We start from the raw sequence: 11,992 nt of genomic DNA, 5'->3' as shown, positions 1-11,992 counted from the left end.
CCCCTGCAGCCGCGCGCGAGCCCCGGACGGCCGCTTTTGCGCTATTTCCCCGCGTTTGGAGGATAAACGTCCCGGGCTGCCCCAGGCACCAGGAGCTGAGCGAAGTGGGAGCGGGGCCCCCGGCCGCGGGGCCGGATCCTTGTCCCGGGGGAGAGCAGGAATGGTAACGGATAGGGAGAAAGGGAGAGGCGTTTTTGCGGGCTCGCTGTTTGCTGCCAACCTGTGGAGCCAGCCGGGAAATATTTTTCCCTGTTTTATTGACGCCAGAAAGGGAGAGAAGCAATCACAGCATCCCCCCATTTTTTCGATCAGCTCCAGGAGCAAGCAGACGCTTCCAGGAAGAGCTGAGCTCACCTCACCCACATCCTCCTTCCAGACAGGGCTAATAGCAAAGAGCATCATGTATTGCACTCTCCCGGCAGGAACCTCCATCATCCAAGCACATCTCTCAGGAAATGCCTTCCCTCCATCAGCATTACCATGGCAGTGCCAAGAGCTACTGAAAGGCAGGCTCGGCCCTGAAAGGCTTGTCGCCAAAGCAGCAGCTCCAGGGAGAGGAGAGGGGGAGGAGGAGGAGGAGGAGGAGGAGGAGGAGGCCAGCAGCTGAACCCTTCTTTCACCCTGCTGGGTGCTGCCCTGGCTTTCCAGGCTATCTGGCTGCTGGCTACTCCCTATGGAAATGCCCAGGAAGGTCAGTTTTCCCACTGCGCTGGCATGGCGCAGACACGAGAGGGTCACCTCTGTCCCTGAGAGCTCACATCCCCTCTAAGGGGGACCTAGCAGAGCCCCGAGCCCAGCAAAGGGCAGCGGCGGGGGCCAGGATTCGCCAGCCACGCTGCGGCCACTCGCGCGGGAACGAGCCGGCGGGCTGCACCCAGCGCTGCCCTGGCAGGCGGCGGCCGGGGGGGCACCCGTTGCTCCCTGCCGCCGCAGGGCGTCTCCGTGACTCAGCGAAGGGAAAGGCAGCTCCAGGGTCCTGGCCCAGACCCAGGCACACAAACTGTTTCTATTTTAAGGGCTTGGAGATGGTTTTTCTTAATTTATCAAGCTCCGGACCAGGGGCTGGCTCCATAGGAAGTGTTCCCAGAGAAAAAAAGGGAACCACAGAGGAAGCTTTAAATGCAACCTCTGCCCAGGCTTCCTTGCCTTTATCCAACAGCTCCCAGCAGTGACCCGGAAAAGCAGAGCCTGTTCTCAGCAACCAGCATCGGAGAGCGCCACTCCGGGGGGACAGGGCTGTGCAAACCAGGACGTGGGAGAACTGGGGGTGCAAGGAAACACGCATGAGCGCTTGCACGCAAGGGGTGAAGTGTGACGGCAGGGACGCTTCCAGCGGGCTGCAGCAGCCTGTGGTCGTGCCCTAGAGGCGCAGGAGGCTGCAGCCAGGATGGGACGCCGGCCGGCGCAGCCTGCGGAGGCTGGGAAGGGGCCCTCCCGCTCCCTCTCCCGCAGAACCTTGGCTCCCGGTGCTCCCCCGGGATTTGCAGCCGACGGAGCTGCCTCCATCCACAGCTGCCCAGTTGGCACGTCCCCTCTCCGCCAAAGGGATTCCGCCCTCAGGGCTGACCCGGAGGGAGCAGGAAGGAGATGGGCAGGGAAACCGTCAGCTTTTAGTAAGCCTCTTTTGCAGGAGCCCTGCAAGACGCTGAGGCGGGATGCGAAGCAGCAAACCCTCTATTCGAGCGCCGCAGGAGTCTCCCCAGCCTGCGCAGCGCTTCATGCTCCCTTCAGCACCCGGGATATCAGTAGGTTAAAATCATGCTGGATAGCTTTCACTTCCCATTAAGTGCACCCAGTTTATTTACATCTTGCTGATTACAAGAGACAGACAACATTCACCAGAGGCGACACTTGACAAGTGCTGGCTGCCCCCAGCGACAGCAGGACATGGAGAAACCGCCAGTGCCGCAGTGCGTTTCCAAAACAGGGGCCAAGGCCAGCCCCCCCCCGGCTGCCAGGATGGCACCCCCACGCTCTGGAAGGGGCGACGCTCGGCAGAGGTCCAGGAAACTCATCTGCCAGGTCAGAGCAGCACGTGGCACAAAACGAGCGGTTCTGCAGAGACCAACTGCTGCTCAGCACCAGCTTTGAGATCATTAAGGAAAGGGAGGGAGTTGTCTTTTTCTTTTAAATCACAGCAAGCAGATTTTATTGTTGGTCTCCAGCCCTCGGCTAAGCAGATCGGTGCCGCACGGTTAAGCTGTTAAGCTTGGCTGAACAGGGCTGCTCTGTGTATAACTGGTGCTCAGCAGTGCCCAAACTAGAACTGACCAAAAATATAGACATATATTCATACATACTCTCCCGTTCCCCAAAACTAACCTCTGAATCTGGGCATTCTCCCACTCATCTTTAATTAATAATAAATAATTGGCTCTAGAAACACAGCAGTGACCCAAGGCATGAGGGGATCTGGTGGGCTGAAACCACGACGCAGCCAAGGGCTGGCGAACGCTGGACAAGTGCAGCAGGCTCGTACCTTTGCAGGTGCCTTCAGTGTGCCGCAGTGACCGAGCACCTGCCGCATCCCCCAAAACCTGAGACGAAGACACAGTAAACAGCTCGGGATGAAGGCCCAAGCAGCCTAGGAGGGCAAGCGCAAAGCCAGGGCGTCAGTCGCGGGGCTCAGCCACTACCAGGGCCACCCGCAGCCTGGTTTCTCCCGTCAAGGCTGCGGGGTTAAGCGTCACCCCGACTGCCAGCAGGAGAGACGGACCGACAGCACTCCGCTCCCGGCCGCGGTGCTGTCCGGATGCGGCGCCCGTCCCAACGGCACCGGTGCAGTAGCAGCAGCTCCAGTGCTAACGGTGCGAGCGTCAAGGGGCGGCGGGGAGCGGAGGAGACGTTTGCAGAGTGAGCACACGCTTGGAGGTACGCGTGCCCTGGCCCCCGCGCGCCCCGCGGCAGCCGCACGCCGCTGCAGCCAGCGCGCCCAGGCCCAGAGGGGAGGTGCGAAGGAGGCACCAAGAAGCCAGGGAGCGTTTAGGCTTTTCACAGCAATCAAGAAAACGGCAACACGAAAACCACCCCCGTAGCCCGGGGCCCCTCTCCTTCCCTCCGCGTGGACTTGACAGCACGCAGGGCTGGGACGCAGCGGCGGGCAGGGATGCTCGGGGCAGGGGCCCGGGGCACGGAGGCTCCGGGTTTCTTACTCTTCTTGCAGTCGGCTCAGGAAACACGTGCTCCCCGCAGAGGCGGCCCCACGGCAGCTCCGGTGCCCCGCTGGTGTCCGTGCGGGCAGCGCGAGCCCCTCCGCCCCGGCGTGACGGGGCATCACGTGTAGTTACCCGGGCCGCCCAGAGGGATCACGAAGACGGAGATGTCGTCGCCGGAGCCCAGCTTGTCGTTGGCCAGCCGCCAGCCACGCTCCTTCAGGACCCCCCTGGACCGCACCACCAGCTCCTGGGCCACCACGGTGTACCTGGCGGGGGCAGAGCACGGGGTCAGCAGCGACCCCCGGGCCCCGCGGCCGCCCCACCGGGACGTGCGGCAGCCCCTGGCAAGGGGGGAAGGGGCCGGAGGCTCCCCGGGAGCCTGCCCCAGGCTCACCGGCACGGGTCGTTGGGCTCGTAGCTCGTCAGCACTTCCATCACCACGCCAGCCACCTCCTTGTCGTTGGTGACATCCCAGAGCCCGTCGGTGCCCAGGACGAGAACGTCGTCGGGGCAGTGCTCGTACTGCGTGAGGTCGTAAACCCTGACCTGCGAAGCAGCGGGGCACGACGCGCGGGTGAGGGGCACGGGGGGCAGAAGGGGCTCAGAGACAACCTGGACACGCCGCCGGCCCCGGTCAGAGCTGGCATTGCTCCATGCCGCCGTGCTGGGCGCGCTGGGGATCTGGTCACCTGAACCAGCTCCAGGCGCTGCAGGAAGCCTTCAGCGAGGAGGGACTGGGCAGCCAGACTCACCTCAGGGAAGCAGGACAGGAAGGGCTTGATGTGGATGTTGGAGCTGAACACCTTGAGGTCGTGGTCTCCCAGGCCCCGCGTGACCCCGATCGTGGCCATCACCCGAGCCTGGAGAACAGGCAAAGCCAAGACAAAACCTCAGGCCACTATCTCTGCCTCTCTTCCCACCTGGGAAAACGCGCGCAGTGCTGGAGCTGCCGCAGCACAGCGAGAACAGGCTGGAAACCCCCAGTTCACCGCGGGCAGGTGGAAAACGGCCCCCGCACGTGTGCCAGGGCCGGCGCTGCAGCCCGCTGCGATGCCTGCTCCCCTCGGGGAGCGGCGACCCGCAGCACCCGAGCCCCCCACCGCACGGCTCGCGCCACAGCAATTTACCTTTTTACCTTCCCCATAGATAAGCGGGAACTTCAGGTCATCCTCTTCTATCTTTTTGTAAGCCCTGGTTAAAATAAACCGGAGAGAACGGGTCAGCAGGCAGGTGAAGGCTCTCGGCACCCCGTCGCTTGCTTGGGACGTGGCGAGGCATCCGTCAGGGACCGGAACCCGGACACCCGGAGCGCGGCGGGCCACGTAGGGGAAGGGCAAGGGCTGGCGCGGCCGGAGCCCGGCAACCACGCGGGAACCAGGGCTCCGTCCCTCGGAGCAGGGTGCCACGCGCGGATCAGCAGCGTTACCAGCCGTTCATGCTTTGGTCTCTGTAGAGCATCTTCTTCCCCAGCTCCTTGGGCTGGATCCTGCGGGGAAACTCCAGGTGCGTGAACTCCTTGCCCAGCAGCTCGGGCCTCAGGAAGCCCTGCGGGAGGACGCCCAGGCTCAGCCGCAGCGCGAGGCGAGTGCCCTGCGAGCCGCACGGGGGACGGCCCGGGCGCCAGGCTGCACCGCGCAGCACCGGCTCCCCGCTCCACCGCCCGGGGCTGCACCGGTCCCCTCTGCCGAGCAGCTAGGGGCAGCCACGCCAGCACAGAGCAAAACAGGTGAAGCTTTTGCACGGAGAGGTTTGGGGAATAACCAGACCAAAAGGGATCAAAAATGCAAAAGGGCAAATTCTAGGACAAGCTGGAATTTGCCTAGGAAGAGTCAGACCTGCAAAGTTCCCTGGGGCTGCAAAGCTCAGCACAGAAAACAGCATCAGCCTGAGGAAAAGAGCCGCCGGGTCTATTCAGAAAGCACTGCCCCAGCTGCAGCCGTGACGCAGAAAGGGCACGGCGCGAGAAGCGACGCAGGGCACCTTCCCCGAGCGGCAGAGCACAGGGCCCCGTGCCAGGACACCTGCCAGCCCCGGCTCCTGGCGCCGAGCGTCTGCTAGCAGCGTCCAGGCAACAACGAATGCCCCTGCGGGCGTTGAATCCCACCGCGCAGAGCTCCCGCCACGCTCCGCTCAGCAAAGAGAGGGCTTTTCCCGGGGACGCAATGCCTGAACGCCCTTAAAGGTGTTAATCACAGGAGACTTGCAGACCGCGGCCAAGACCTGCTCCTCTAAAACAGCCAGTGCGCCGCGAGCAAACCCTCCACGCCGGAGGTGGCCCCGGGAACCCTTCGCACCCGCAGCCCGAGCCGCCCCAGAGCGCGGCATGCAGGCGCCGGGAGGCGGCGCTGGGAACAGGGGTGCGAGCGGTGCTGGGAAATGGTGATGGAGAAAGAGGGGAGCTGGAAGAAAGGAGAAAGGCCCTCAGGAGCACGGGGTAGGGGCAGTCCCATCCCGGGCACGCTTGGCCCTCGGCCTGCCCTGTCCGGCACGGCCCGCGGGAGAGGACCCTGCTCACGGCCGTTTCCTCCTCCCTGGGCTGTTTGGAAACAGACTGGAGAAGACGGCACGCCTTGGTGTTTTTCCAAGCACGTTCCGAGCCAGGAAAACACGTCCCGCAAAGCCTCCTCCAGCACGAACGCCGCCTCCCCGCACTGCTGTCGGAGGGGTCTTTACAAGCTGATAAGGTTCCGCCGCCTGGCACGGGGCTTTGCCCAGGATGGCAGCAGCAGGGCGCTTCCAGGAAGGAAGCTAGGAGGCAGCTGGCACACCTCAGCTCCCCGGCTCTCGAGGGAGCAGCCAGGCCAGAAAGCAGGACGCGGCACCTGCGCTGCAGCCTTTTCAGGCGGGCGAGGGGAGAAGGCGCGGGCTCATCCCGCACGCGCAGCGGCTCCCTCGCAGGCGAGCCCGGTGCTGCCGCTCCACGGCCGGGCGGGACGCGGGCGCCCGGCTCCGAAGGGCGACGCGCTCCCCGTTCCCCCGGCGGGTGCAGGGCGAGATGGGCCGAACGGGGTCCGCGGGATCCCGCCGGGACAGTCCCGCGCCTAGAGCACGGTCCGCCGCGCCAGGCCCAGGTGCTCGGCCTTCGCTTGAGCCGGGCGCCGCAAACCGGGGCTCCCCCGGCCAGCCCGGCAGCGAGCGGAGGCGCTCCCTGTCCCAAACGCCTCTCGCCGACCCTCCGCGCCGGCGGGGCCCTCAGCAGGGCCGGGACGGACGAGCGCCTCCAGCGAGCCGCCGGCTGCGGCGCTGCCCCTTGGTCCCCCAGCGCCTCCCGCGGAGGAGGGAGCCCAGGCAGGGAGCGCAAGGGGCCGGGGAAGGGGGCCGGGAGGCGGTTTAGCAGGGACGCGATTAGAAGAAAGGTCTTTCTTACTAAAAACTGCAGCCTCTGCCTCTCTGTCTCTGGAGTAAACTCCCTGGACATTGGAATGATTTCCCCGTTACGGATGATAATGGCCCTGCAATGAAACATGGAAGGATGAGGTTAGCGAGGAAGAGGCGGCGTGAGGGGTGGTGGCTAAGCACGGGTCCCACCGCGCGGTCCACTCGGGGCCGCCCGCCCGCGGCGCGGGGAGCCCGGCACACGGTCCGGCCAGAGCGACGCCTTGCCCTACCGGCTGCCGTCCCGCTGCCCGGCGGAGCCTTCCCCGGCTGCGCTGCAGCTCGCTCCCTGCGTGCCCCTTCGGGGACGCGGGCAGGGCACGCGGGTCGTTCGCAGGAAGGAGGGAGGGAGAGGAAACGGAGAAGCGTGGGGCAGGGGAGCACAGCGCGGAGCGAACCGAGGAAGGGATGCTGCGGGAGAAGGAGCAGCGCGGAGGCTGCGAAGCCTCCTTTAACGGGGAGCCGGGACCGGGACCGGCCGGCACCACTCGGGGCAGCAGGACGTGGGAGCGAGCGCCCAGACCACGCGTGCCAGCCTCACCGCGGGGGCCGGCAGAGGGGACAGCCTGCTCCTTCGATGCATTAAAAAAGCCTGCTTATGAGAGGCGTTTCTGGAGGCCCTAGGGGACCGAGGATCCGTGTCGACAGCGACGGATGACGCCTCCAGACCGTCGCCCAGCTGCCGCACAGGGCTCGACCGGAGCCAGGCGCGTAGCCCAGCTCATCACCGCCGACCTCTGGTCGTGGTCCCACCTCGCTCTGCTCTGAGAACCCCAGGCAGGAAGGCACAAAAGAAGGCACTCCTCCTCCTTCTCCACGGTCCCAGAGCCGGAAGAGCATCCGCCAGCCTCCCATGACTCTACCAAGGCCTGCGTTTGCTGGCACGACATTGGTCAGGGTAAGCTAGCCCTGCAGTAGGTACAGGGCAAGTCAAAACAGCTTCACTCTCAGCGTAAGATGGACTGCCTACCTGGTATTTCTTGTGGGATAAAAACACATCCATGACCAGTTTCAGTAACGCATCCAGGGTAAAATATCTAGGAGTCAAAACCTTTGGGCTGCAAGCTCCCACAGGGCTTGTCCACACATAGATTTGTATCGGTTTTGGTAGAAAACCTGCCCTTTTCTTGGAGCAGTTCATTGCTATAAAACGTGCTCCAAAATTAAAAATTCTTGTGTACGTTTGAATGCTTTGCTGAGGGTGATTTTCACCTCCCAGCTCCCACCCAAGGCCAGTGCTGGCGGCGAGGGCTGGGGCGCGACCGAGACGCCCCGCAGAGACGCCGTGGGGAGGGAAGGGAGCGAGCCCCCACCGGCAGAGGTGACCCTGCAGCCCCGCGGGCGACGGCGAGCGCGCCGCGCGCTCTCCTCCGTGCTCGCCGGCCGGCACGCGCGCCCACACCGCCGCGCCGTACCTGCTGTCGCCGGCGTTGGCCACGTAGAACTTGCCCATGAGGTAGACGGCAGCCAGGGCGCAGCAGCCCCCGGACACGTGCTGGGTCGCCCGCTCGCGCTCGATCTGGTCGTCCTGGGGAGACAGACAGCAACAGGCTCGCGAGGCTGCAGCTCGGGGAAAGGCAGGGCCGCCGTCCCCAGGCCAGCCGAGCAAACGTCCAAGCAGCCCAAAATAGTCCTCTGCTGCTCCGTCAGCACCTTGGCCGCTAACGAGGCGAGCGCCTGTTCCGGGGGAGAGGAGCGACCGGCCGGGGCTGCGGCCTCCCCTTTCCCTGCCGGGCTCGGAGCACCTCCCGGCTCAGCACAGGCATGGACGGGCTGGGGGCGGCGAGCACGCGGCCTCGCCGAGGCACGGAGCGGCTGGAAGGAGCAAGACCGGAGGAGAGCAGCTGGGCACTGCTGGAACCAAGCGCGATAAAACCCTCTGCATCCACGCAGAGCCTCCGCGCTTCTCCCCCCAAAAAGCACGGGAGAGCACCAGAGCCAGGCAGGAGCCGCCCTGCTTGGAGCCCTCTCCCTGCAGACTAGGCACCGGAGACAACGCTGAAAGAGAAAGCGAAGCGGATTGCTCCGAGACGATGCCCAGAGAAGCGTCTCTGGGAGAGGGCAGCTCCGCTCGCAGGACTCCGGCGCTTGCTCACCATGTGCTTGAAGGCGTTCTCGATGGCACCGATCACCAGGCTTTCATGGGAGACCACCTTCTCCAGGTGAAACCGCGGCAGAGCGTCGCTGGGAACCTCTCCGTCGTCCTCCACGAGGGGCGCCCGGTTCGGCTCAGCGTCGCGCTGGAGGCAGATGGGAGGCGGGGAGGGGTCCTGCAGGATGTCCACGAGGTCCCGGAGCTGCTCGCAGATGTGCAGGTGCAGCCTCTCGGATGCCATGACAGCAGCACCACTGCCCGCGTGGCCATCAAACAAGGCCCAGTAGTGGAAATAAAAGCCCTTTCCGCCCTGGGAAAGAGAGGAAGGTTCAGGGAGTCCTGCAGGGCATCAGGCAAGGGAGCAAACAGGTCGGCGGAGTCCGAGCAGCCAGAGTTAGGGCTGCAGTGAGCAGCTCCGGACAGCAGGACCCCGGGGCTTCGCCTCCGGCTCCCTGGTCCCGGTCCAGCGCAGCGCAGGAATGACCCCGGCAGCTGATCGAGGGTGCCAGGACGTAACCGATCCCTGGCTTGAGCCTAGTGCTGCATCATGAACCCCACGCTGCAAACGGCTTCCTCCGGCAGCTGGTTCCCCCAGAGGTCACGGCACGGACGGGCCAGCGCAACAGACGCCTCCGCAGCCACCGAGGTGCCTGTGCCGGCACGCTGCCTCCCTCGGGCGCCGGCCAGCCCCCGGACGGCCTGGCGAGGAGCAGGCAGCTGGCCCGGGAAACAAGGGAATCCCCAGGCACGCTGAGGCCAGGACTCCCATGTCTCCGCGTGCCCCCGTCTCGCATCCTCTTGCCGGGCATCCCCTCCCAGCCACGGCCGGACACAGGCAGCGGCCGCGCGGTCCTGCATGCACGCAGCACGGCAGCGCCCGGACTCTCACCCCCTCCAGCTCTCCGGTGCCCTCCTTGGACGGCAGACGACCCCGCGGGCTGGGCCGTCTCTCCACGAACACCACCTCGCAGCAGGCCTGGTCCTCGTTGTGCTGGCTCTTCCCAGCATTTATCACCCTGCCGGAGGGAGAGAGGTGTAAAGGCTCTTGTGCACTGGGCAGTTATTTCAGGGCTTGTCCACAGTTACTCCAGAAAACTGGCTGCTAATTCACTGCCTCTGTGGACACCAGAACAAGGATGCGGACAGGCATCTCTGCTAGGCCCCCCACGCCTCTGGAAGAGGTCACCCAGCAGCAGTTCATCACCACCAGCCCCCTACTCCGTCCCCCCCCGTCCCTGGCGATGCTCTTTGCAGGTACTCCTGCCCCTGTTCTGGGCAGCAGCAGCCAGGAAAGCAAAGACTTCCCAAATCAGTTGGGCCGGATGATCTGCAGGGTGACAGCAGTCCTCTCCCACCGAAACAGCAGGGTCCCGAAAGAACAGCTCTTCAGAGCAGCCACAAAGGGAGGTGACCAGAAAAAGCTATTTGGCTGCAGGAACCCACCTCCCTGCACCTGAAAACTTCCCTGCGTAGCTCAGTCCCAGCCTGGACAGAAGCACTGTTGCTCTGGAATAAGTGGTCGCTTCACAACATTATTTGGAAATAGCTGTTCCTAAGCAGCTCCGAGTGCAGGCAAGCCCTTACAAGGGGCAAAAACCATCTACCGACTGGCAGTTTTCACACAGCAGCTTCAGAGAGACTGGCCAGAGCCAGCCCATCCCTTGCTCTCCCTGGCTACGTGGGATGGAAAGAGCAGCTCCCGGCTGAGCCCAGCTGCTCCGCAGGAAGGATGCTCCCACGTAGCGCCCCAAGCAGAGCTATTGCCCGGGAACCTGCACCTGCCTCAATGCACCCACACCGAGCCTGGACCCAGATCCTCAAAGGGATCACGGCCTCATCTGCGTGCTGTGAAACGCAGAGCATCACTCAGAGACCAGGTAGCTCAGAGAAGACAGAGAGAAGGACAGAAGGATGAAACCAGCAGAACTTTCACAAAAAGATTCACATTAACTTGCCAGTTTATGCTGGCAAAGCAGATTTCAGATCTAGATTGCAAAACCTGCTCGTGGGAGGAAGTTGTAAAGATTCATAACAGGATGAGCTCTTTGGGCACGAGTTCTTCAAGTGGTTTGCAGAAAGAAGTCTTGGGTCACAGAGAGAAGACTTGCTGCTCAGCAGAGGGCAGTTTTCACTCTTTCCTTACAGAGTTTGCAAGGTTCCTGCTCCTGGGAGATCAAGCACAGGGTACTCTTACCCCAGGATCTCCTGGGGTGAATCAACATTTCTGAGGGCTCCCAGGGCAATCAGGAAGGCCTATTTGTGCAGAGAGATGCAGGAACAGACTGACATCCGCTGAGCAATAAAGCTGATCTTCAAAGCCCAACATTTCCCACCTGCCTTCAATTAAGGGTGAAACTCACAGTGAGTAAAAGGAGAAGAGAATCGGGCTGTCAAAGGGGAAGTTGAAATCAGGTCCCTCTCCAAAGACAGCTTCAATTCCTTACTCCCCCTCACATTTCCTGCATGAGCTGGAACAGTTCCTTCACCCCTTAGAGCATCGGTTCCCCATCTGTAACACTGGGTATTTTGCAGATAAGTACAGAAAATAAAAAAGACAGAAGAGCTGGAAATCTTCACCAATGGGTAACAGTGCAAATGCGCACTGATTGCTTGTGCACTGCCAGACATTCAAAGAGCAGGCGTCCTATCCACCACTTTTGGGGGAACAAACACAGCGTATCCCCGACCAGCTTCTACCCAAGTTAGTTTCTAATGATCCCAGCCCAGGGCTTGGTGCATTTCCAATCTGAACATCACCGGGGCTGCAAGTCATCCTCCAGCTGGAGTAAGCACATCTGCCCGGGGTGTAGCACCAAGCGCTCACGTAGGTCTTTGCAGGGCTGGAGAGTCCTTTCAGTGCAGGATTTTGCCCATCCTAATTCTGAAGAGTAGGAAATAGCCAGCACCCCGTTCAGATGCAGCAATGGGGCTGCTCCGAGAGGGGAAACGCACCTGGCCTGCTCCAGAAAAGGTGCCCAGAGGACTTGGCGCCAGCTCAGCGTTGTCTGACGAGGGGAGTATATTTAGAATAGCTATCATTATCTCGGAGCTCAGCCCGAATAACCTTCTTAAAAGCGAGAGGAGCTTTCGTGCCCGACGGAAGCAAGCTGCGCTGGCAGTCGCAAGCCCTCAGGGACCCGGGGGAACGAGCAGCCTCCCGGCGCCAGGGAGGCCGGATCGCGCCCCCCGCCGCCCCCCGGCCCCGCTCACTCGGCGTAGCCCGTGCTCCAGGGCAGGCGGCGGCGGCCGTCGCGGGGGCTCTGCACGGCGCGGCCCGTGTGGTCGTCGGCGCGCCGCAGCTCCTCGGGCGTCAGCTGCAGGAAGGCCGGGCGGCAGAAGGACGGGCCCCCCCCGGCACCGGCACCGG

General features: G+C 63.3%; 1 protein-coding gene across 1 annotated transcript; it reads right to left on the bottom strand.

Moving 5' to 3' along the window:
• Positions 1–1,771: 1,771 nt before the first annotated feature.
• On the bottom strand, positions 1,772–11,966 carry PPM1J (protein phosphatase, Mg2+/Mn2+ dependent 1J; the record flags this gene model as incomplete). The annotated part of the gene is made up of 12 exons (XM_026077241.1): positions 1,772–3,421; positions 3,550–3,701; positions 3,908–4,015; positions 4,283–4,346; positions 4,582–4,700; positions 6,523–6,607; positions 7,284–7,408; positions 7,501–7,567; positions 7,946–8,058; positions 8,627–8,935; positions 9,515–9,641; positions 11,836–11,966. Coding segments are annotated over 12 exons (1,548 nt in total), but the record flags the coding sequence as incomplete, so codon positions are not given.
• Positions 11,967–11,992: the final 26 nt, after the last annotated feature.

This window comes from Apteryx rowi, unplaced genomic scaffold, assembly GCF_003343035.1.
Source record: "Apteryx rowi isolate R43461 unplaced genomic scaffold, aptRow1 scaffold_45, whole genome shotgun sequence".
Lineage (NCBI taxonomy): Eukaryota > Metazoa > Chordata > Aves > Apterygiformes > Apterygidae > Apteryx > Apteryx rowi.
This window is presented reverse-complemented; position numbering and strand designations above follow the sequence as displayed.